This window comes from Montipora capricornis, chromosome 8 (assembly GCF_036669925.1).
Source record: "Montipora capricornis isolate CH-2021 chromosome 8, ASM3666992v2, whole genome shotgun sequence".
NCBI classification, from domain to species: Eukaryota; Metazoa; Cnidaria; class Anthozoa; order Scleractinia; family Acroporidae; genus Montipora; species Montipora capricornis.
Window position 1 is genome coordinate 50,172,463 of NC_090890.1, and position 27,111 is coordinate 50,199,573.

At 38.5% G+C, this 27,111-nt stretch overlaps 1 protein-coding gene across 2 annotated transcripts in view; it reads right to left on the reverse strand.

Moving 5' to 3' along the window:
• Positions 1-16,289: 16,289 nt before the first annotated feature.
• The window catches only part of LOC138060605 (RNA binding protein fox-1 homolog 3-like), a 26,742-nt gene continuing 15,920 nt past the window's right edge, over positions 16,290-27,111 (reverse strand). For both annotated transcript variants that reach the window (XM_068906448.1, XM_068906449.1), the window contains exons 3-10: positions 25,375-25,428; positions 24,389-24,481; positions 23,309-23,378; positions 21,968-22,079; positions 21,403-21,424; positions 20,100-20,134; positions 18,095-18,146; positions 16,290-16,807 (exon numbers count right to left, since the gene is read on the reverse strand). In XM_068906448.1, coding sequence (XP_068762549.1) covers positions 16,706-16,807; positions 18,095-18,146; positions 20,100-20,134; positions 21,403-21,424; positions 21,968-22,079; positions 23,309-23,378; positions 24,389-24,481; positions 25,375-25,428 — 540 coding nt within the window. In that variant the 3' untranslated portion in view covers positions 16,290-16,705. The remainder of the gene's footprint in view (positions 16,808-18,094; positions 18,147-20,099; positions 20,135-21,402; positions 21,425-21,967; positions 22,080-23,308; positions 23,379-24,388; positions 24,482-25,374; positions 25,429-27,111) is intronic.

Consider the following 27,111-nt stretch of genomic DNA (forward strand, 5'->3'; position numbering starts at 1 on the left):
GTGACGACTTGTTATCAATAAGCGAATGACATCTTAAATGTCACTTCCATTATTTCTTATTCCGAGCCAAATGTGTCATTGTTAAAGACAGCTCTTCTCGAAAGAATAATTCTGCACCAAAAGCAAAGGTACCCTGAGTCTGATCCGATCCGATCCGATCCGATCCGGAGTCCGATCCGATCAAATCCGGAATCCGATCCAGGTTATGTTAAAGGCCATAAAGAAACTTGCTTATAGAAGAGATGTTTTTGTTCAGTTGCCAACTGGATTCGGGAGCAGCGTAATGTTGCAGCATAATTCATTGATAAGTGCAAGTTTGTATTTGATTTCACTGCTTTGAAATTAAAGAAGCACTGTTCTTGTTTGGAACTCTGAAAAAATAAATACTAGTGTCTGTGAGCTGTATATGAGCTGAATTTTAGGCTGGGTCTTGATTCTGAATCATATAATTTAGGCCAATGTTTGAGTTACAACGCATGATCACAGGGGAATCATTGCATAATTTGTCTTCTGATAACATTGCTCTCCCACGTTCTTTCATCATTGCTCCAAAGAAGATCAACAAAAAAGTTACAAAAATCCCACAGAAAACAGGGGAATGAAAATAATTTATAATCTTTCACCTGTATGGTCATTATAATTATATGAAACTTCCCTTATGAAACTTAACTGATATAGGAGTGTTATGTGAAGTGCTAAGTTTCTACCCCATATGAAACATGTGAGCGTTAGCCCTACTGATGGAAATGGGCCCACACAAGGACAGAGAAAAACTCTGACCAGGGTGGGAATTTAACCCACGACCTTTGGGTTAAATCACCGCTGCTCTACCGACTGAGCTACAAGGTCAGACTAGAGTAGGTCGTGGGAATTGAAGATGTTACGGAAATGAACATGTACAAGTACAAGGAAGGATGACGTTTTTGCAAACGTTGGCTGTGTAGCACTTATATTTGAACAGACTTAACTGATTAGAGTGTGATGTGAAGTGCTAAGTTTCTACCCCATATGAGAGGTTGATGAGTAATTGTAATTGTTGATGAGTACATGTAGCTGAGAATGCTTAATTTGTTATCATTAGTCTGGTTAGGTTGATTTTCCAAACAGTGGGTCTACTTCTCTGGGAAATTTTTCTTCAAAAAAAAGAGACGACAATGATAGTATCTTCTACAGGTACGAAATTTGGACTTTTTTCTAAAATATACTGAAATTAAACGTACAATTTTTCTTTTCTCCTTCTGTCAAATTTTGTGTTGGAGTCATGTGATCTACCATGAAGTGGAAAGAAATTTATACAGAAGAGGAATGGGATTAGAAAGTGTTTGCAAAGCAAAATAGTCTATTTATATTTCAATCTCGACCCCAGAGCTCTTCTCTTGACTGAGGGAGAGAAGAGCTCTGGGGAACCCTGAAACAAAGCGTCTTCTCATTGGTTTTCGTGAAGAACAATCAAAAGCATCTCTAATTGGTGCATTCATGTTAGCACGAGGAGTGAGCAGGCGCCGTAAGATTCAAATAGCCAAATTTTGGCTATAAGAACCCTACGGCGCATGTTCTCCTACATGGAGTTTCCCAGAGCCTTAGGTCGATCCGAGGCTCTGGTGACGAGAATGTTTATATTTGAAAAGGCCAGGCAATGGCTTGAGTTCTCTGTCTCTAACACCTATGTAGACACCAGTTGGAGAAGGATACGGGTCACAAACCAGACTGCACAAGACAGCACCACTCTGCGGTTGCCTCTTCCCAAATAACCATACTAGTCCAACATGAGCTGCCTATTTGTAGCTTCCCAAATCGCTGAGTACTGTTGTCTACAGGATCAAAAAATGCACAGTTGTAGTATACCAGGATCAAAACAGAGTTTAAAAAACTAAGTTAATGTTACACAATTCTTCTTCTTTTTTTTTTTCTTTTCTCTATGGCTCAGGTCATTTACCTACAAAGACCACATTTGCATCAAGCAGTTACAGGTGGTGCTGGCTTCCTGGGCCTGTCTGGTGGTGTTGGTGGTCTGTCCGGTGTGGGTTGACTGTGGGATGTTGAAGCTTGAGTTCCTTCAGGGGCACCCAACGAATCTGTTCCTCACATTATCTCTTCCCCAGAGGAATCTTGCTGGCTGGCAAAAATACAGGTGTTTCGATGAGCTGGCTGGGAAATTTTGTTATTGATAGAGGTTTTGCCTGGGAATTACTGACTTTTTCTAGCATTTCAACCCGAGCTGGCTGTAGAAACTCTGAAGACTGAGGACGACTAAAAAAAAAAAAAAGGAACCCCCTCCCTCTCCCAGAGAGTAGTCACAAACATACGACGGCTGGTCAGAGTGATTGCGCTTGCGGAAAAAACCTGTTTTGTCCCGGTTTTGTCGCTTTGTTCGGTCGCTTCGGATCGAGGGATTTGAAAGCGCGCGGAATTCCTGGCTGGGAAATAAATTTGATCAGCTGGCTGGGAAACCAACCAATTTTATCTAGCTGGCTGGGAAATTTCTTGTGTGTCTTGCTGGGAAAAAGGAACAGATAATGTTTTCCCATCGACTCTGAAAAACACCTGAAAATGCCTTAATAACATTTATTTTCATTAACTGGGGTATAATAATACATTTTAAAACAAATTGGTCGTTGGGTGCCCCTGTTCCTTTAAAGGGGTTGGCTCTCTCGACCAGAAACTTTTAAAGCGCTTGGTGTTTATCTGATAGTGAGATGGCTTATCAGATAGCCATGAACATTGATCACGAGTTGCTCACTTTCAGGCTTCGGGAACCAGCTGGCTTCCAATAAACTCCAGACTACCAATGATTGTTGAAAGGACCCTAATAATTGCAAGTTGGTGAACGGTTTTCTTGTCTTAGCTTTGTATGGTTGGAATGAAAATAAATCAAAATACTTTCTTATTCATACTGGAAACCTTGTCATTATTTTTCCTCTTACAGTTGGCAATAATCTTTTGTGCGTACATCCGTATGTGTAATTGTTTTCTAATTTTTGAACCACCTTTTCGTATATAAAACTAACCCAGGGCCCGGTTGTTCGAAAGACGATTAACTTAATCCAGGATTAGCGTAAACTTTTGTTTCATGTTTTTACCTTTTTGTTGAAAGCTTCTTTTGCTTATTTTTGTTATTCAAGATTGACTTCTTCTAATGTAAAGTTTTGAAGAGTATCAGTGTTGAACAGCATTTGGGAGTAGAGAAATAAACTCCTTGGTTAATTTTTGATCTGGGATTAGCGTTAATCGGCTTTTGAACAACTGGGCCCTGGTGTGAGGATACTGAAACCAGTGTTTAGGATGTCTATCTACATCAGAAATATGGGTGACAGGAAAATGTAAGACCAACTCAAGATCAATCCAGAAATTAAAGAACGATAGTAGGTAGGTAGGTACGTTGCCTTTATTTACACTGTTAAATTGAGACTCCTTAAAACAAGGATAAAAAATGCTCATTTTAAGGTCCTGAGATAAGCACTGATTACACTCGGAACAAGGACACAGGAATCTTAAAACAAGAACCAGATGACTTAATACAAGAACTCGACTCCTTATTTTAAGGCCGATGAGAAATATGAAATACCATAAATTCTTAATTCATGCCAATTGAACGATCAAAATATTTAAGCGACATGGAGTTTGTGAAGCTTTCATATTGGTAAAACAAATTTACAAAACAAATTTGTTCGAAGTTTGGTTTTAAAAAGATGTTTATATCAGGAAAATTGAACTTTAAAATAGTTTATTTTCGCTTTAAAAATTTCGCGGGGGCGCTGCCACCTTGAATAATTGTGACGTGTTTCGGTTGCCCTATTGTTATGACACAAAGAGCTTTTGTCTAATAACAATAGGGCAACCGTAACACGTCACTATTATTCAACATGGCGGCGCCTACGAAATGAAAAAACAAAAATAAGCGATTCTAAAACTTGTTTCTTTCGGAAACAAACGCTTTCCTTTGAAAATATTCTAGATTGAATTAACTGTAATAGTTATTTCCTGTGATTTAAAGTTATTATTTTTTTTGTTGAAGTGGAGGTTCCCTTTAAAGCAGATACCACAAATTTTCTCTTCTCTTGCGGGACCAAGCGAGAAATCCCGAGCGGCAGTATAGCTTCATGTTACCCGCTCACGGAGCTAGTCATATAATAAGAGGGATTATTTAATGCAAGTTCTATAATACAATTAACGTACGCGAAGTTCCAAGTGTTTGGACTCGTCTCCGTAAACCAACACCGAAATCGATCGATATAAACAACTTCCATCCCCATTGACAACCAGAGGTACATACTTCTTTATTTTCATGAGAGGTCCACGGTCAACGTTTCGATCTTTCCTTCGCGAACAGAAAAAGCCGGTTCAGCGTCTCGAATTTTCAGACATTCAAGAAAAGAAGGTTTCCATCCATACTCCGCTGCTAATCGCAGGTGTAAAAGTTGCTCGCAATCAGCCGCCATTTTTAACTTGCCTATTTTGACCAGGCGTCCTCGGGGAATCTTCCCGACCCGCTCGACCGGTGACATCACGTTTCATTTACGTGAGCACGACTGGGAACGAGGCTGGGTTTACCTTATATTTTAAAATAATTCTCCCCAATGCCCCTGTCATGCCAAACAATGTAGCTTTTCAGACCGTTTCGACCGTTTCCGGCTTTCAAATCTTTAAAACCTCTTTACATTGACTTCATTGTCCAAACAATTTCGCCCAGGATTGTAGATCACTTAATTACAAAGGATCCAGCCGTCTTTAATTACCACCGCTGATCTTTTTATGTTAAGACAATTCTCTAAAGTCACTTTTTATGAGCGTTAGATTGCGCCATGAATTAGCGGCTTTATTTCTCCAGTCTGATTTGTCTGATCTCCCACATTTGTATTCATTTTTTCCCCATTATGATAAAAGTTCACAATTAACATTTCCGGCCTCTCGGTAAAAGACCGGATTAACATATGTCTACCACTGAAGGTGTCTATAAACATCGTTTAATTATTAATGACTCTTCATCAACGTATTATATTGACTCTTTTGCTATTCATTTGGAATACCTTTCACTCTCTGGAGGCCGTCCCGTATCCCGCCCGCAAATAGGAGGATTTCCCAGTCTCGTCGTTCTATTTTTATCCCGCATCCCGCCTTAAAATTTGGTGGAGGGTATTATGTAACTCATATCTTGCAACTGCGGCGTATATTACCGTAATCGATTTTAATTGTCAAGAGTTAATTTCCCATGACTTTCTTTGGGCTCAATGAACTAGCGGTCGGAAGATCGATATCATGGGCTCGATTTCCACTAGTAGCACTCATTTTTCCGAGTTTTCATATCCACAAAAAAGAGACAAGAAATTCGTCAAATTGAGCTACTGTTGTGAAGAAGCCTGAAATGAGATTCATGCTTTAATGGCACTCGAACCATTGACCGTGAATCATTTCGGTGGACACTGTTCTACTCCTTGCATACGGTGAGAGCTACTGAAATTCAAACTGACCAATCAGAATTCAGCGAGAGGGAAAAACTGTGCTATCCTTGTGCTATCCGACGTCACGCCAATTGTTTACATTCTGATTGGTTAGATCGGTGGACATTCGCTCAGCCTTACTGTATGTTGTGACTCTCTTGACCGTCGCTTCTTTAAACTCAGCGAGACAGAAATGACTCATTGTTCTGGCAATCAATTTGCCAATCCACTTTATCCAGTTTATGGATTGGTCTAGCATGTGATTAACAACCAGGATCGCTTTTTAACTTTATTCTGTAGACGAAGAAGACGTTGCCGAGTGAACATTTTTACGACAAAATCCCTTGGTTTGTACTGTTCAGCACTTTGATGTCCGATAACTGATCAATCACATTTGGTCGTCTGATCATATGAAGTTTTTTCAGCTCTTGTTTGTGTCCATCATGATCGAACTTCAGGTGAAGCGCTATGCTGCTTTATGCCAACTTCGGTGGCTTGTGATGAGCTTGCCTGCTGCCCAAATTGTTGTTGTATTTGGGTAAGATTGGTCTTGGGTTGGAACTTAATAGTGAGGGGAACAATTTTTCGTTCATCTGCTGTGCCAGACAACAAACAATCCTGTTGGGTGTTCCATGTGCTTGGTGAGTCTTGCACGACCATCGTCTATCAGATCTGGAATGGAGTTTTCTTTCAGTGATTACAACTTGCGATCGTTCTGCAAACATCTACGTAGCATGCAGCACTTTTTAGTGACTCGAGGATCCCCGGTCCGTTTTGCTGTTTTAAACGGAGTCCTGCCTTTTGTGAGCTGTTTGTCTTCAGTGCTTGTACTTTTTCGTTTGTTCCTGGTGGCACAAAGTAACTTTGATGATTTCAAAGGACTTGAATCCTTAATTGAATTAGCGATTTTTTTATTAAGGAACCATTAAGTGAATGGTACACAAAATTAGGAGAAACTGTTGGTTGAATAGACAATATTTGTAGACATAATTATCTACCCAGTTTAAGTACCTAGCTCAACAAGTTGTTTGGCTCCACAAGTTTCAGTTTCAGGCCAGGTACCCGAATTCACCCAGGTACTGTTGCACACTACCATAGTTCTTTGGAAATTGAATAGCTCCTTGAACACCTGTTCCTTGACAAGAAACTTGATGTGTTTGTTCTCTACATTGGTGAATGCAGCCACTAACTGTCCATTGTGGATAAACTCCAGACCAACTCTTCTTTCAATTTAATCTTTGTTCTTCGCAGGGCATCAATAATGGTGTCCCTTGTAAAATGTTAGTTTAAAGAGTTTGTTCAAGTTATTTCCCATTTCATAGGGCACTGTGGTTGCCAGATTTCACTTTCAAACTTATCATGGAAATGTAAATCAATACCAGTGAAAAGTCAGTCCCTTGAATTGTTGATAGAAAATTTATTTAAATGCATATTGAAACATCAGTTGAGGAATATTTTTTTCCCACTTTGTGAACCTAACATACATTGCTGCCATTTGTTTATTGCTTGGTCATTCAATGTCTTGATCACATCAAGTAATTTATTTTTTAGGTATTGTGTATCTTAATCTAAAAACTTAACTGGTTGCTTTTTGGAGCCCTTTTGCGGCATATTTAGATAGGCAGGAAATGTTCCACATTTTATGGTAAATAGTTCTGCATAGTTTTAAGGAACATTGCAGCCAAATCTAATTGAATATGAGACTAAAATATGCTGTTTGACATTTTGTGAATTTAAAGACTATTAATATTGTTTGCACTTGTTTTAAAAGGCTTAAGGTTGGCACTCAAAAGTGTTCCTTCTATGATCTCATTCTGTAAAGATTGCCTTGGGAGAATTGGATCAAGGCCAGTTTTTTCTTCTAGCTTCTTTCCCCAATGCCCTCTGAGAATGGAGTTGATTTGGTTTTGCCCAATGTTGAAAGATGAAACAATGCCTAAACCAGCCAGCCACAAGGAATACCTCATGGTGCTTGTTTACAAACATGGGCATGAGGGTGCTCGTAAGCATCTGAGCATTGTTTCGCATGCTAAAGTGTTATAAATAATCTATTTCTCTAAGAGAGTCTTCTTTTCTTGCTGGTCATTCAAAAATTGTTGGAATAGCTTGTTTGAGCTGTTGGATGGACGCAGAACATTTGATGAGGCCCTCCTGGGGAGAGGAGTCCTTGTTCCCTTTACATATTTGCTTGTGTTTCCTTGTTCCCCAAATTACTTTCAAACTTGTTCCCAGGTTTTTGATCCCTAAAATTTAAATTGGTTTTCTTCCCTTGTTCCTTAAAATATTTTGATATTGTTGAAAAAAACAGTGAGGAACATTAAATTTTAGTTACCTAAATTTTGAAATTTTAGATACTAGATATTATATTCATATTTTTACATTTTTATGTATATATTTCTTTTTTCTTTAATATTATTTTGTGGAAAACCTGTAAAATAGCTTCAGCTAAGTGTTTCTACCTACGTTAAATAAAGATTATGTATGTATGTTACTCTGTTCCCCAGTTTAAATTAGCCATGTTCTTTTCTTCCCCAAACCCCTGGGAGTGTCTCTTTGTTGATGTTGATTCTCATATTGGCCTAATAGCAATTCACTGTTGAATTGCAAGACACAGCAAGTTCTTATTTGGGATTGAGGGAAGAATAAATTTTCGCACAATAAAAGAAACACAAGTTTGACTGCCCCTTCTAGATCTTGCTCTTTTCAAACATGAACCAGCTTGTTTGCACCTTTCTGGCGACCTGCGGGAAGGCAAGCTCTAGAAACTCTTCCTTAGCGAGCCTTCCACTGAAAAACTTTCCAAATCTGGCTTTCCGGTGTTAGGGGCCGAGGGTTTTGTGCAAAATTCATCAGCGGCTTCCTTGCAGCTTCTAAAAGGTGTTCCTTCGGGCAATGGTTAGTAAACGTTTTGTAGTGCTTATACAAATTTTCGCTACGTGAAAATGTATGTTCACACGAAAAAAATATCAGCTTGACAATTTTTCTTTCCCGATACTCCATTTAAAATGAACGTGAGCGCCATTAGTAATAAAGGGCCAGAAAACCATTTAAAACATTTTGTGGCAATTTTTTTGTCAACAAACTTGGGTTGTCGGCGAGCAGAATTCGAACGTGACCTCTTATGCTTTGGCTTTTATTTGTGCTTTTTCTAACTATTCTAAGACGAATTCAGGCTGGTATTTTCGAATCAAGTGCAAGAAGACGGCAAAACCGTATCGATATTTATTTGAGTTAACTTCGCGAATAAAGACTTTGACCGCATCCTTGCGTAGATCAACAACAATGTCATTTACGAACAACCGAAATGCACTGTTTCCGGTGAAGGGGCAAATGATTGACAGGATAGCACAGTTTTGACTGCCGCTGCCGCGCGCACTGCGGGCGCAGGTTCCGTATGCAAGGCTACTCACAAACATTGACAGTCAACCTCGTTCCCAGGGCTTTTCGCCGCCGAGAGTAGGACGGGCGGCTGACCAGGTTGATTGCCAGTACCGATGGCTCTTGGATTTTCAAGACGAGGTCATGGGTTCGAATCATGGTCAGACTTCTTTACAATTGCTTAAGTGGTTTCATCGACTGCAGTTATCTTTCGCTTCGAAAACCAGCTTAAAGTGCCTATCACCTCAACACACTTTTCCTCTTTATTTATACTCCGAAATTGTACCAAATACATCGTGTTGTTTAAAGAACCTTTTGATTGAAATTTTACTTTTTTATTGGCTTTCAAAGACGGGAAAAGTGATCATACTTTGATCCATAACCGAGCAATGAAGGAGAATGGGTTCGATACCGGGTTGACGTCACAAATTAATTTTCATTGAGATAGTTCTTTGAAAACAGCGATGCAAATCAATTTGTGACGTCAACCCGGTATAGAACCCATTCCCCTTCATTGCTCGGTTATCAATCACGGTATGACCACTTTTCCCGTTTTTCAAAGCCAATGAAAGAGTGAAATTTCAATCTAAATGTTCTAAAAACAACACGATGTATTTGGGATGATTTCGGAGAATAAATATATTGGAAAAGTGTGTTGAGGTGATAGGCACTTTAAATATTTCGTATACCGCATCCCGCTGGATTTTATGCCTTATCCGGCATCCCGCTAAATATAAGTAAGGATCCCGTGCCTGTGTGGGCTTTTATTAAATAATTCCGTATTCTTTATGTATTGTAAAGATATTCTTAATTGTTCAGATTTCCCAATCAGATGCCGTAGCTATAGGTGGTTTTCCTGTCATCTGACTGGACAATTCTTTCATATTAGTTAGTTTAAATACGAGGTGACAGTTTTGGTTTCTCTATTACAAGACCTGGATCCGTCACTCGGCAGAAAATAAATTGGGAAATTCAACCCATACCTCAGTCGGCCTACAAGGTGAGTAAATCAACATGACTGAAACCTCAGATGAACTCGTTAAAAAAGAAAAAAAAACCAAATAACCAATAGACTTGTCTCTTTTTCCTCAACAATTATCTAATCCTTCGAACACCAAAATGAAAGCCGTATGGGAAATGAACAAACTGCGTAGAACAGGCTTCTTAAGACAAAACCATACTTGATGGCAAGAAAGCGAGAAAATAGCGTATACAGGACTATGGCACCATAGCATTTAAACAACACATTTTGACAAAAAATGTGGAAACTTTTTTAAAATGAAATATTAAGAGTATGTAGTCCAGGAAATGTAATCCCTAATGCATAATCACTGCGAAAAATGTTGGACGACTTTTTTCACTATAGTCGAGTGCATATACGTAATAAAATCAATTAGTAGAAGTAGCTACCCATCATGAATATAGCAAACAGCTGTTTTCAGGCAATTCCTGTAAAAGGACAATCTAAGAGACAAAAAATTAACGACATCTTAATTACGAGAATCAATTTGAACTTGTGTCATTAAAATGACTGTCGCTGTGTTATAAAGCACCTGTTTGGTGTTTTGAAGGGATATAGATAAATCATAGTTGTAAGATGACAACCAGAAATGGCTTTGTAACAAAATTAAGGAACTTTCCCCTTCAAGGAGAAGCTATCAATTGATTAGGTGTTTATTTCGATCTTATCAGAAATAGGACATGTTTTTTCTTAGCGGTGTCTCTGTAATTTCCCATAACAAAACGGGCAAATTAATTCCTTTCCTGTCCTTGACTCATTATTCGCAAGTACTCCCTATTGATCAATCTTGAGTGCTACAGCTTGAAACAAACCAAAAACCCAATAATGGGACTGTAGGGTGATAAAAATGATGAATAGCGCACAAAATCCATCATTAGCAATCAGACCTACCTTTCAAAGTAATCGCTACAGCAAGTACTTAAATAAACTTTTTTCGTGTAATTAACCAATCAAATTTAGCCGAGCCGTTCTTGCAGGTGGCCGAAGAAACACCTGATCCAAGGCAACTTTGGCATAAATGATAATCAAACGGCGCAACGACTCTGTTGATGCGATGGGAAAATTGAAGAGCGAAGCAAACTCAAAGTGCTACCAACTATCATTAGAGCACGCTGAACTTTAAACATTAGTGTTAAACCGAAATTTAAAAACTAGTGTACTATTTTGTAAACAAGAGGTAACACATCAGTATAAACCACACAAGTGAAGTTTGGCGCTGGCGATCTGGCTCGGATTGCTCGGAGAAGCATGGTTAGCGCTAACCAGCGTTTAACTAAATAATAGGAGTAGTCATTGATTATAAAGCGATCACCAGACGAGCCGAGATGCCAAAAAAAAGATGCATTTATGTAAAGAACGTCTATTGAAAGTATTAATGTGTGAGGTTTGTGGAATGAGGTTAAGAATGGAAGGTTTGGAGTAAAGAGGTGACCACGTCACAAAAACTAAACTTTGTGAAATTTGGAATTTGTTGAAATTGTCTGAGATTACTAAAAAAAAACCGTTCCTTGCTAAAAATCAGCTTGTTGCTGCAAACAATCACCAGGTGCGCGATCGTCATTGCGCATATAACGTATCAAAACCGAAATGCGCATGCTCGTATGATGTAATTCAATATGGCGCAATCTCGACCCCAGAGCTCTTCTCTTGACTGAGGGCAGGAGCCCATGACTGGGAGCCTCCCAAAGCTTTATATACTTGAGTCAACCTTAGTCAACCTTGAATCGCCTATCTTTCTATTTTTAGAACTAATCTTTCAGCAGGAAACTCACATTTACAACAATTTAGATCAATTAGCACAATTTGCATACATTGTGTTTGCTATTTTTGTCTTTGTTCCACAATCACTTTATTCAGATTGGCCCTTATAAACAGTGTCTGCAGAGCCGAAGAACTCGTGGCGTTCTAAAAATAGACCAAAGGTTGACTCATAGGGCTTGTATGGGAAAGGCAAACTCCTCCTCATGGGCTCCTGCTGAGGAAGAAAGCTCTGGGGAACCCTGAAATAAAAGTGTCTTCTCATTGGTTTTCGTGAAGAACAATCAAAAGCGTCTCTGATTGGTGCATTCATGTTAGCACGAGGAGTGAGCAGGCGCCGTAAGATTCAAACAGCCAACGTTTGGCTATGAGAACCCTACGGCGCATGTTCTACTGCATAGAGTTTCCCAGGGCCTTGGGTCCATCTGAGGCTCAGGTGACGAGAATGAATATGGCGCTGAAAAGAAAAACGAAAACCTTGAAAAGCGCATCCTATGCAGAGGATACCCAAGAGTCGAACTCAACAATGAAAACCTATAGGTTTTGATGACTCTTAACCAACGGTTTGCGCTAACCAGGCTTAGAGCAACTGGCTCCTAATTAGTTAGTCACTTAGGGGTTAGTTTGTAAGAAAGTTGTCCGTCGCGTTTCATCGGGATTTCCAGACAACGAGAACTGAACAGATAAATGTGGGACCACCTACCAAGTGCTTTTGTTTCAAGTCGTATCTTGACTCCCCAATAAGACAAGTTTTTTATTTGATTTCTTCATGAAACGTTAACAATACTAAATTATGAAGTGTAACATTTCTTGATGAAAAGATACATATACACATCAAATCGTTTACGTAAATTACAGTCTGTCAGCGGACAGAGAAATCCTCATCTCCTTCCTCTTTTTTCCCGTCGAGACATTAGATATTAGCATCGCGTCTACGGAAAACAACAAAAATCAGGCTCAAATTTTTGTTTTGCTAAAACAACTCTTCTTCTTACATCTCCAAAACAGTCATATCATGACACTAAATTTGTTTTCCTCTTTCTTGTAGTTTGACCAACAGAGCATCTTTGAGATGAAACAGGAAGTTGACGAATCGTGCTTTGTTTCAGGAATATCCTCTTCGTTCCAGAAGAGTTACTATTACTACACCAGCTTCATCTCTCCATTCACGCTTTTCTTGAGCATTTGGTGTTGTCTTTCCAACACAACTGTCATCGCGGCCTTATTGAGAATCGGTATCAAATCCATTCGCCCTGGTCTTTTAATGCTGTGCAGTTTAACACTCACTGATATCTTATGGGGAGCGACAGTTGCAGGAGTATCCTCTGGTCTTAGAATAAAACATTTACTGAAAAGCCAAATTTGTGAAGTCTATTCGGAGATGACAGAGAGACGAGTTACGGTGCTTTCAAAGATTCTATTTTTTAGCACTGCGCTGAATTTATGTGTTATCAGTATCGACCGTTACCTTGCAGTCAATAACTATTGTCGATACAAGTCTCTGGTGACCCGCCCTCGTGCCATCGTTGCATGTACATTGGTATGGTTAATCGCTACAATAATTGGAGCCATGGAGAATGTTCGGGGATTATCGGTTTGTTGTGCGATACTGGCAGCGACTATTATTGTCGTTGTCCAGGCAAAGACCCTTCATAATTTTAGTCGCCGTGTCAACAGAATTGCTGCAAGCAGGCGTAGTCATGGAAACCCCCTGAACGCTGCAAATGCTAGCATTGAACGGCAACTGACAAAAACAACATTTTACGTATTGGGTTTATTGGTTCTGGTTTTCATCCCTGCTGCTACGTTTTTTGCTGCAACGGTCGTTACAAAAAAACCTTTCATCAAACTTATCAACCCTATTTTCTTTCCTTTGCTGACTTTGAGCTCAGGTATCAACCCGATATTGTATTATCGGGGAAATGGAAACATCAGGCAAGCAGTTTCTAAGATTTTGAAATGTAAATAATCCGACATTTTATCTTTCCGTGATGAAACAGCTATGTTGGTGGTGCGCTAGCCTTCGTATAAATTCGATGTTTTGGCACTGTGGTTGAATGTGTAAATGATCTACGAAGTTGCCTGGTAACGCGCAGAAGGAACACTTAAAAAGAAACCAGAGGCCTGCACAGAAATTGAACCGACGCCTGATCCGTAACACCGATCGGACAGTCTTTTCAAAGTGTTCCAAGTATTGAAGTGTCAACATCATATGATTCAATGTAGTAATGCAAGTGTTGAGGACGATGCTTTGCTATACCCTTCACATACTGAGATTTTCCGAGAAAATCGAACTTATCCTGCCCTTTTCAGGACAACCGCTGTACAATCCATATTCCCCTTTCATACAGCTTAAAAAAGCTCATTTAGACCCCTGGATAGTGAGTCAGGGTGGAGAAAAAAAGCGACGACAGGTTGGGAAAAAAAAAACTTTGGTAGCTTTTTCCTTCACCCTGGCAGCTCCTATGGCTCTCTAAGGACATCTCTACAACGGGGTTAAGAGGACAAAAACAGTCCCTATACTTGCTCCAACAGGACAATTTACCACGGAAAAAACATTGCTCTATGTGGAGTACTGTGAATTCTAGTTTTTAGATTGATAGAACTTGTGTAAAATGATTAACTGATGAAACCAGGGTGACAAATTTTTGTGAAAAAGCCGCCGCCACTATCGATGGGAGGGGAAAACGAGAACTCTTAAGACATACTTGACATCTGCCACCTTTTTGATGCCTTCATCAAGCAGCAGCTCGTGGAAGTGACACGGCAAAAAAGAGGACTTATGAATTAAGGATGTAATAGTACGTTGTGCTAGTTTGAAAAAAACGTCTACTTAGAAGGACTCCAAAGCCACACCAAAAAAAAGTTCCAAACGTTTTTTCTTTATAGTACTTTACGCTGCAAGCGTCTCAGAAATCCTACACACAATTTCCAAGTATAAGTGCAATTTACACTACGCAAGTACAAAACGCAAAATAATTTGCTTTTCTGAGGGGTTTTGATTACCCAAAGGGTCCATACTAGAATAGAAATTGATGATGACAACTACCCTACAAAAGTCGATATTTAGAGTGTGTTCATTCACTTTTCCTCCAATGAGAGGAACAAGCACTGAAATTACAATCGTGGCTTAAAATATCAAAGGATATATAGCAAATCACCCGGAAAAAAAACTATCCACGTTAAGGTAAACCTCGTTAAGTCTTTGACGACCTAATACAATCTTTAACAGGAACATTCTCAGTAAAGAAAAACCTTTCAATAATTAAACATTGAAAGAGACTAACGGGAGAAATGAAATGGGGTCGCGCCACTTTTGGCATACCTTCTTCAAACTTAAGTGTCCACAGGTTTTAAGCCAGGATTGTAGCTTGTCACTACGCGTCTACAGTCACACCAACGGACAAAACTAAAACGTTCTAAGAAAATGAAAATGATTCGTTGAAAGGTAACACTCAAATTTCTTACAATTTTTTGGAGAAAGTTTGAAATGCATCCCCGAGTAAACGGTTCGCCGAAAGCACACAAATACCGGAAGGGAAAAAGACCAAAGATTCGCTTAACCAGACTGTCAACAGATAGGTAAAAGGCTTTAATTAAGGGTCTGTTCATGGAACCTTTGAAAGGACGGAGTTCAGAGACAAAAATAGGGAATAGAAATCCTTTTTTTTTTGTTACGTAGTGTTGTCAAGTATATCAGAGAAAAGCTAACCATTATGGATCAAGTGAGGATAAGTGGAAAAGTGCAAAACGACACATTTTATCACTCTTCTGAAGGGAAACCAGTGCAAAAGAGGCTAAAGTCGAAATGATGTTCAGGGTAATATTCTACTAATTTTAAGCTTCCTTTTTTTCAATAAAGGCATTCAAAGCGCAAATTATCCAAGGAAATCTGCCACTGTTCGAGGTCCTGTTCGAGGTCCTGCTCGAGTAATAAGGATCGCGCGTGGCCCAGAAGATCTCGCCCTCTTTAATATTTAATTCTTGCTACGCAGTTCACAATCGCCCAGTCACTTGATTTAACCATCACACAAGAGAAAACAAAGAGCCTCAGAGGGAGAGAAGAAGCTTTGGGTAGACCAAAGGGATTTATGATTTTCACTAAGTCATTATCAGATGAACTTAAAAACGAAAGTTAGTTTGCCTCAACGACCGCAACTACTTAATGTCATAGGAACTCGTTCGAGCGCCACTAAATAGCAATTTGCCTTGGCGCCTCAAGAGGGCCGCCATTTTGAATTTGTTTACTGTCTTTGAGGTCGTCTGGAGAAACATACGTCCGTCTATATATATATATATATATATATATATATATATATATATTTAGTAAAATCCAACTAGTGGTCTATTATCAATGCTGCGTTCTGATTGGTTGAGCTACTAGTAGGCTATTTGTTATAGCCCACTAGTAGCGAAAAGCGCCGGCTTTGAAAACCAAAACAACAATTAAAGTCTAGCTTTAACTAGGGAAAGATGTTTTGTCTCGATATTTTTTTCACCAACTAGTTGGATTTTACTAAAACAATTATTCCTCTCGCCCTCATGGCCTCTGAGTCAATAGCCCATTCGGCCTTCGGCCTCATGGGCTATTGACTCAGAGCCCATTCGGGCTCGAGGAATAATTGTTAAATATATATATATATATATATATATATATATATATATATATATATAAAAATATATATATATATATATATATATATATATATCGATTCACATATCCCAATGTCTCCCTCCTTCTGAGCCCTTGTTATCTCTTGAGCCAGGCCAAAAAGCTGGAACTGTTCACTTACTCTTAAAAACATCTATCGGGTACATGTAACTAAAGAAAGGAAAATCTCTTCCGAGTCAACGGCATTCTTGACCTTCCTGTCACGATTGAATCATTCTTGTGTGCAGAACATTTCCCGGCCGATACCTTCCGGAAGACTGTCAGAAGCACTTTAATTTCAGTTGAATTTGAATGTCTATTTGAACCTATCTCTATACAAAACAAGTCCGAGGTTCTTCCCTGTGGAAAATACACCATTTTCCTGGAGTCTTGCCGAATTTGTGTGGTGTTTTTGGATGGTAAGGTGCATGAATGTTCTAATCAGTGAATATCACGTGATCAATATGGCGCATATCTGTAGCCTGTCGTGTAGCCTGTTGGTGGGGCCTGGGGAGGTGCCACTGGTCGGTATGCTGGAGCTGGAGAAGCATATGTGCTTGTCTGAAAAAGAAAGTAAGGACGCACTGGATAAAATAAACAATGCGATAACGATCTTCCGTCCTTGTTTTGATTCAACGTGAACACATAACTCCAGAAACAGTCAACAACAACCTTGCAATGTCACTGCCGCAATGTTATTGAGGTATACACTGAAAACTAACGTGTATTGATCCACAGCTGGTATTCCAGATCTGTGACGCATGGTTATTCAGCTTATGTCTGAATCCCCAGTAAAAAGTTTTAAAAATAATTATAAGAAATAAATTTCAGAATTCCTTTATTCTGTTTTCAAATTAGCTTCAATAACTGGGACGCATCACAGTTTCCCTGTTTTCATCGCACAAGAACTCTTAGTGTCAGAAGAACAGCGCAACCATAACACGTCACAAATATTCAACAAGGCTGCGACCCGGCAATTTCAGGATGATGCCTACTAATGTTATTGCGCATAAGTTCTGCGCATATCGAAATACTAGGGTTTTCTATGGGTGGTGCTTACTAACATAGGGATATTATTGCGCCATTTAAAACTACGTGGGTAAAGCAGATCTAAACAAGTGTTATTGAAATCCAAAAAGAAAATCGGGATAACTACGCATTTTTCAGAGATCATTAAACTTCAATTTGGAAAAGAGCGCCATACATTGCTTTGCATTTTTAAAGCTTTTATAAATATCCTTGATTAATAGGACATTTGCACGATAACGCCATTTGGCTACAAGTACCAGAATCCTACAGGAGTTGGTTGTCTCATGCTAATTAGAGCTATCCCTGTGAATACAAAATTTAAATAAGAATGGAAAAACAAGCTAAATTCTGGTAGTTGTAGTCAAATGAAGCTATCGTGAAAGTTGCCTATTATCTTTGAAAAATACGTGGTTACTGTCAATTTTCTTTTTGGAATTCAATAACAATTGCCAAGATTTACTTTTCCCGCATATTCCTAAACGTAACCGCGCAAAAATACTCCTACATTAGTAAGCACCGTCCTCAAAAGTGAAAAAAAATAGCGATTTCTAGATTAGTTTTTTATCAGATACAAACATTTTCCGAAAAAATATATAAGCAGATTTGATTGCTAACTTTATTTCCTCAGGTTTAAAGTCATTCTAAGAACGAGTGGTGGTTCCCTTTAACAATAATTATTCAACCAGGAAAATTCTCTCGACGTAAAATCGTTTGCACGTAAAAACGCCACGGTAAACGGTAAACTTAAACGTTACCCACTTACCTCGGGAAATTTCCTCGTTTGCGCACAGATAATAAAAAAAAGGATGACAAACTCACCGGACCATATCCACCCCCGTAAGGTGCTGCGGCCACAGCTGTTGTTTCGTATCTGTAAAAGCATAAGATACAGGAAACGATAAAGGACAATGAGCCAGATGGAAAGGCGAGATCTTTCGACACTATTCCGGAATACGTATGCTTGGAGAAGTTTTCAAACAGGTTTAAGAATGATCCTTATAGATTTTTCTCTTTCTCACGCCAGACGATTGTACTCGTTAATGGAAGCCGCTTCAGGGAAGGAAGGGTTACAAAAATTAAGATTAACTCGAGATGAAATTAAATTCTTTTCCACTTATTCGCCAACTAAACCATAAAGTATTCGCAATTTTCGACCCCGGATATTGCGTCTCTAGCTTTGGAATAGCTCACTAAGGATGCTTTCCATTTGACAGGATTGACCGGCCAGGCCGGGCATCTGGAAGGACTCACTCTACCACACCTCCAAATTAACACACTTCAAGGATGATAAATACTCCTCCAAATTGTTTCATTTTCTTTGCAAACTGACAGATCTGGCCAACCAGTTCTGACAAAAGGAAAGCACTTAAAAGGGGTCAGTACACTTGGTTTTACAACTAGTTTTCACTGAGGTACGCCGCTGTAAAAAGTATAAAATAAAAGAACAAAAACCAAAAAGGTGTAAATATAGAATTAGGATTTGCAGTTAAGATACTTTTACAAGATCTATGGACTTCCATTTTTGACTGAAACTTCTGTAAGCTTTAATGTTCCTCATCGCATTCCGTCCCTAACTTGAATCCGGGTCATAAGTTGTGGAATTAACCTTAAGCAAGTCCAGTTTTAGAGCGAGTTTCAATTGAGCGTCGTAAAACCAAAACCAACGTAATTACTTTGACCAATCAAAAAGGACGGGAGACAATCCAGCAAACCAATCAAAACTCGAAGTAATTACACGAAGCCGACACAAAGCGCGGGAACGTGTGTCGGCTACGTGTAGTTACTTCGAGTTTTGATTGGTTTGCCGGATTGTCTCAGTTCTTTTTGATTGGCCAAAGTAATTACTTTGGTTTTGGTTTTACGAAACTCAATTGAAACTCGCTCTAATCATAAAACGGGGCAAAAATACCTTTGAATTAGTAGGCACCGTCCTTAAAGAAACACATATAAAATGTGCCTTCCCTGCTCCCTAAATGCGCCACACGATGATCAATTAAACTCTTTATTTCATTTAGGGATCCTACGATCTACGTCGCCTACCTCAACAAAATGGGCTGTTAATTTTTTTTTTCGTGCTTAACCATGTCATTTTACGTCTAAAAGCACTGAGAGAAACTCAAGTGGGACTTAAGGAACTAAAGAATTTAAATTTGCCGTTATCTACCTCAATTGGAGTTCGGATTTGGTGATTTCACCTTGCGTATTAATTTTGTTGAGGACAAAAACCTTGAGTAAAACTTTAAACTCACAGAGTCACTGTTGTGCACAAGAAATAAAATTGTTTAGAGTGGTGTTCTTGTTTCATTGTTTTAGAGCGAGTTTCAATTGAGTGTCGTAAAACCAAAACCAAAGTAATTACTTTGGCCAAACAAAAACGACGGAGACAATCCAGTAAACCAATCAAAACTCGAAGTTATTACACGTAGCCGACACAAAGCGCGGGAAAATGTGCACGCGCGAGCCGCGATTGGTTTTGGTTTCACTTCTGATTGGTTGAAAAAGTGGCGCGAGAACTTTGAACCAATCACTGAGTGAAGTAATGCAAAACCAAAGCAATTCGCTAATTACTTTCGACACTCATATTGAAAACCGCTCTAATCGTTCCTGATTAAATTGGTCACATAGCTCATGATTCCGGCGCATCCGCAAGCTCCTAAATTTCTCAGCCTTCTCAATGCCAAAAGGATCAATTGATTCTCATCTTTCCCTTTATTTCGCACTTTCTCTCACGTCATTTAAACATCAACTCAATTGACAGCAGATTTCTTGTTTAAGCTGGGACCAGGACTGAAAAAAACTGATAATAAAAATAGGAACCCCTTACCCTGTAAAACCACCTATTCTCCTCGCGCCGTATGTCTAAAGCGAAAAATAAAGAACTTAATCAGTTACGTCACAAGTGGAACTGGACAAGAAAGAAGAATTAAGTTCAATTGCCTATCAATTTTAAAGTGTCTGACCTTAGTGAGACAACAAATTTCTCACAAGGCAGATTTGTTTTACATGCAATTTTAACATTAATTTTCAAAAAGATGTCAACATAACACGAAAAAATCAAAGAGAGAAGTGATATTACATTCATTTGAAATCACAAAAAAGTACCCTTAATAGAGTGTTTTCACGTGACGTCACGACGGCCATGTTGGTGTTCCTAAACAAAGGACAATTGCTTGCAAACCATCAGATAACAATGATGTAATGTACAATTGCTGGTGGGCCAGCAAAAGGAGCTAATGAAAGATCTTTTGTTTTCTCCCAGCAACATGGCGACGATGACGTCACGTGAATCGCGAACATCTGACGATAACTTTTCAAAAAATTTCTTTAAACACTCACACTGCTCATAAAAACCCTAGAATGATAATACGCACTGTCCACGCCGAACTACTTAGAGTAATCGCCAAATTATTACAATAACGGGAAATCATGTTCTTGGACAACGTTCTCGTAGCCGTCAACGTCCTCCTTGCATAAGCGACCTATTAACTCGTTTACTTCGTCTGGTAGGTGGGTGTACTTCAACAAATACTCGGATTATAATGCTGGTGGGGATTGGCATTGGTTGATTTCTTCGATTTTGTCAGTACACTCCTAAGAAGAACTGAACACTTACATGCAGGCACCTGAAAATCTTTGCAAAGAGTGTGTGACCAAATTTGATGCCACATGCAAAGGTGTTATCATGGTATCCTCTTCGATGCTACTGTACATGCAGCTGTTGCTACGGTAACCTTCGCGGCAAGATATAATCAGTTTTGGTCCCAAATTATTGGAGAAACATGGTGTAGCATCAATTTGAAGCTAGTCTCTTATGTTATGCTTTTAAAAGATGCTATCCTTGCCATAAAACTGGATTCAGTTATCTTCGCAAAAAATAAACAAACAAACAAACAAATCCCAAAATATAAGCAAATGAATTCTGGGAGCAGGACTTGATCCTGCAAACTTCAGACAATAACATTGACAACTACATCTTTCACCAGTCAAGCAATCATGACACCCTTCCAAACACAACACAAAATCACAATGGTTAAAAAAGATAAGTTAAAGTTGAACACTGCTTTCTCCAGGGCAATTAAACTCGCATAAAGGTCATTGCAAAAAAGCAGAGCAGAAGAGAGTCATACCTGATCATATCCATCATACGTTCTAGAGAAGGGAAATGCAAAACGTAAATCAGTACTTTTGTAAAGAGAACACATCTGTTTACAAATATTCTCTTTTTTTGTTTTGCTTTTACACGTATGTGCAAACCAGTGGATTGCAAGAACCACTTAATAATTAGCAACGAGGTTTACACAGCGAAGAACTGAATTGAGGTTCTAATGTTAATAAAGTGTAGTCTTTATTTTATGAAGGTAGCATGCAATAGATAGCCCAAGGTCATTGAACTTGTGACCCTCCAATCAGATCAGACCACAACACCGGGAAGTCTGTGCCCTAGTCTTATCGAAGAGTATCCCACAACTGTATGAACAAGGGTTGTGGGATGGGGGCATAGGGCTTATCAAGTCCTTACCCGAGAAGACTTGAAAGTCTAACCCTTTGCGGATAATCACAAAGGCAACACTTTCTCCTTGGTGTTGGTCAAGCCAGAGTTGAACTCATGACCTCCCACATGGCAGTCAGATGCTCAGCCAACTTAACCAATTGGTCTGTGGTTACATTAAGAGGCAACAAACTGTGGCTCACCCAGTATAAGTGCCATTATATGCTGGCACAGATGACGGTTGAATTGTTCGAGTACCAAACTTGTTCACAGGAGATGCACGGCGAACACCTCTCATGCCACGGAAAGTTGCACCTGAAAAACAAAAAAAAGGTTAATTGCTTCTGTTAAAAACTGCATTTAGGTCAGTGATCACCTTTTACTCAACCCAATTCTTTAGTATCTGAATGCTACTGCTAAAAAAATAAGTACTTAGCAGAGGCCAGCACAAAACTTCTCCTTTTATGCAACTTGATGAGCCTAGATAATTTTGAAAGCGGGTGAAAATTTCTCTTTGCTAGTAGAACAATAAAAAATGACTACTTGCAGTTGAAGAAAAATATGTTAGGTTTAGTCCTAGCTATATTAATGTCCTGAAAAGTATGCATTAAATTTTGTAAAGTTTGAAAAGTGCAATTGATAGTGCTATGGTCAAAACTTAAAAGGAATTGTCCAACTCCAGATGGCACATTTCATTCCATTCCATTCCATTCCATGTGAAATTGTATGCACAATTTTACAATTTGTAAAATGAAACCCATCACTGCCTTACGCATCATCAAAAGCCACTCTTGAAAAATGAAACTGAATAATTTACATAACATTATACCAACAGAAAACTAAAGCCCCAAAGTACAAGTAAAAATATTATATTTCTGTTTCTTTCACGACAGAGAAACTGCTTTTAAAAATCCGAAATTGCAGGACAGGTGTACCACCTGGTATTTTGCCTACTACTTTCAAAATGTTGTCTTCAAAACAAACTACTTTTTGCCCATCAACAACCTCCAGAAGAAACAAAGCTCAGACAACCTCAGTGTTGTGAAAATTATTCAATCTACATGTAAAAGGCCTTTTAAAAATTAAAACAGATCAGCTTGTTTGTGTTCTAGCTGACCAGATTCTGATTGGCTGAAAATCTACCTATTTCTAGTAATCAGATTATTCACTGATCATTAAGGTGCCCATACAATGCATGGTTTTTAACTGCGTAGCACAAGATTGATTAAAAATTGGCTTGCTGATTTTCTTTGTGTTTACTTATAAAGCATCGTTAACTCAAAGCAATGTACAATAAAACATTTATTTAATATTGAATTTGGTTTTTGTGACATCCAATAACCAAGGTTTCTGCAAGCCAATAATTTGCACTTGCCTCGATTATTACAGATGTCCAAGAATCCTCATTCAATAATTGTCTATAAATACTTATCTGCAAAATCAGTTCTCCATAACATAACGAGGAGGCATGCATTCTCTTACACACAGTACATGCCACTACAGATCAATGAAACAACAAGGGGAAGGAACAAAGCATGCTGTACCATTCGTATAGGGTCCTCGATTTTGCCCCGGACTTTTTTTGACGTGCGGTCGAGGGGTTGCATTGTTAACCTAAGCAAGAAATTATCAGTGTCAATGTGAAATCATGCAACACATGCAGTAATGAAAAAGATGCATCAGTGGTTTACTAATTTTGTTTCTTGTTTTTGCACTTGAATTTAAGGAAAAGACAGTGTCCAAGAATCTTAAGCTTGATGAAAAATTTGTTCAAGCAATGATCTTGAAGATGACAATGGTAAATCAAAAATTATTTGTGAACATGTCTACAGGGATTTAAAAATAGATGTACCTATTAAATTATTATTCAAAACCAGGTTAATTAGCCAAAACTATAGAAAACTTAACAACAAACAACGGCCACTGAACCTGCACACTATTACAACCCCAATTTTTGTAAAAGAATTGTAAACAATCTCTTTTTAACTGATGCGTTCTAGTGTGTAACATTATTTTACAGACAGATGAATTTTTCCATACTTTTTTTATTTGCCAAATTGTTGCAACATCTGAGGAAAAATTTACAGACCTTCTGCAATATACTGTTGTAAGTCATACACAAAAAATCAGTGAGGGGCATGAGAATTGAGATGCACAAACAATAATATTATTGTCTAATAACCTCTTTCTTCTTGTTCACCTATTTTCTTGAGAACAACTCATTAACACTACGTCAGGGCATTTGACTGCTTGAAATTTGACAGGATTTCATGGAACAATAATAATAGCAATAATAATAATAATAATAATAATAATAATAATAATAATAATATTATTAATAATAACTGTTCCATCACTCAGACTGATAAACGTTATTAAGGGAGCACAAAAAGGGCCATGGATGTACATGTATCTACGTATCGGGCCCTAATTCTTATAAAAACTTCCAAGACCATTTTTAGCGACACGTCACAAGTTTGCACAGTGGAGCTCATCACCAAACAAACTTTTCATCAATCATTCAATTTTCATTGTCATTCAGAAGATTTATTCCTCGAACAGAATGTGAAGAAATACATACACTACCTCAGAACAAAAAAATTGAGTTGAAAAAAATTTCAAACCTCTATTTTCCGTCCATCAACTATAGTCCCATTCAGCTTTTCTCTTGCTTTCATTGCATCAGCAGAATTCACAAACGTTACAAATCCAAAGCCCTAAGGAAAAAGATATACATGTAATTATCTTTATGAAAGTTAGAGCAGTGCAGTGCAGTAGATGGAGTACTTATGGCTCTTAGAAGAAGCACCTGGAAAAGATTTGTCACACTTTATCAAATGAATCACACAATGAAAAGTTTGAAATTGACCAATCAAAGAACTCAAATGCAGAGGAAGGCAGACTTGTTTAGAAACCACTGCTTGCAAATACGCTGACTCCCGCAATTCTACAACTCCACTAAGATTGGAATTTCTGGAGTTGCAAAATACATCCAAAATAATAATTCTTGGTGTACATGTATTTTAGGTGGCTTTAAACCTGCCACAGAGAATTTTTAAAGCTTTGAAGGGGGATTCACCTGCATGTATGCCTACTAATCACTTTCCACCATAAAGTGCATTTTTTACAACAAATGTAGATTTACATACACTGTGTTTTAAGAAAAAATACAAGGTGCTTTTAAGATGGCTTTCCTGTTGCTATGGTGACCTGTCATGTCACAATAATAAGTGTATCTTGTTGAGCAATAACTGGTGTTTCATATACATAATTATAGTACCATAACATCATTGTCTTGAAGAGTCAACCTGTCTCATGAGACAGTCTCCTGAAATTATTGAAACTGGTTTGAGCAACCTTAAAATTAATAACACTGGACTTCCTTGGGTGATCGATATTTTTCCCCACAGTTAATGTCCATATGAAGGGAAGTTGCTAAGTGCTGCCAGCTAACTACCGACAGGTTAAAAGAGTCTCTAAGCAACTGATTTTAATCTAACTGCAACAGTTTAACTGTCCAAATCAACGACCAGATCCCAAGTGGGCCCACACATACACAACCAGCTTCATCCTTGTACATGAAATTTATGATACAAACACATGTACACACCTTAGATCCTCGTTCATTGTAGATTATCTCACAATCCGCTAGACTTCCAAATTGCTGTGAACAAAAAAAAACCATAACAAAGTAAACTCAATTCAGGATTTTGTTAAAGCATGATGTTAGGGGGTCGGAGAATGTGGTTGGCATGAAAGGTATTGGTTGACTATAAAATGACCTGTATAGATCAGCATGCAAAGAAAAGCTTGCCCACCAACCTTGGGGTAAGTAAATTTTCCTGTTGGGCTAGTGATTTTATCCTTCACTTGCCTGATGGGCAAATTTTTGAGGAAAATAAAATTGTGCCTTATTAAATAAGGATTTTTTTTTGGGGGGGGGGGGGCGGTTGTTAGTGGAAAATGACATCCTGGCTACAGCTTGCCCAAATAGCAACCTGGAAGATTGAATTTTTTTGTACCCTGTAGAATTAGAAAGAATTTAGTGACACCTAGCACAGTCCCAGAACACTGTGTTCCACATGTGGTTCAAAGACAAAGAAAAAAAACTGACAAAGCTGAAGACTTGACACACCAAATCAAGGGGTTGATTTTTGAATGGTATAGAGACCCACTCAAGTACTGACCCCAGCCAGGGATTCCCTGTGGGTAGCTGGATCCTTTTTATTTCTCTTACACACAGCAGGTGTCCTATTAATGGCACGCTGTATCATACAGAACAGCGTATTTGACTTGATGGCAACCTTTCAGATATCACGATAAATCTCAGTACTGACTTGTTTCCTCAAGATGTAGATGCAATGTGAGTTAAGTTATTGCTCCCTTTTAAACTGAAAAGTGTAGGCCATAACTTAGAGTCCTGACAGGTGCAGTTTTTAAAAGTCATGTATAGTACCGCCCAAAAGTAAGTTACCAGTCTCGTCTCGTTTCTTGTGAGATGAGACACTTGTCTCACAAGAATCACTGAAGCGCCAAGATTAGCATAAATTTTGATAAAAAGTCCAATGGCCACACAGACGTTTGCAAATTTAAACAACAAAGCAACGCTGTTGTTGAGCATGAAACATGAATCAAAATTGCAATACTGTTAAAACTGAAAAAGAAATCATGCCGAGTTCTTTTACATGTACTGCGGTGGTGTTGTAAACAGATCTCTGCGAAATTCTAGAGAATGACGCTGAGATCGCCGTATGAAATACATGTAAAGCAAATAGTTTTTGCTTTTGCTATGATTCGTTAAATTAATGCTAAAAAGACTGGAACAGTGTTCCAGATAGGTGACGGGTCTCGGGTCAAAAACCCGACAAGATCAGCTGCATGACCCGACAAATTAATGGAAAATTTATAATAATCTGGTGGGATCAGTGGGAATTGACCCGTTGGAATTCCCTATTGGCACCCTGCCTTAAAATCTTATTTGGAACACTGCTGGAATCCAAAAATTCTGGCATACAAAGATCGAGAATAGTTCTAATAATAATTTTATTACCAACACCTAAAACTTATTTGCAAGGTAATGGTGTATTAAATATTTCCATCATTTTCTACTTCAACTTAAGACTGGAACAAAAATTAAACTACATGTTCTAAAATAATTAATACTGTCCATTACATCCAGTCTATTTTTCCCTTAGCGAAAATTCATCAATTCTTTGACTGCATCTGGTGTCACAGCGGCCATGTTGGTGAAAAGAACAATAGCTAAAAAGTCTTTTGGAAATTTGACTCTATTATTACCATAGTTATTGGGTTATAAGGCGCTCTCTGTTATAACACGCACCCCAAA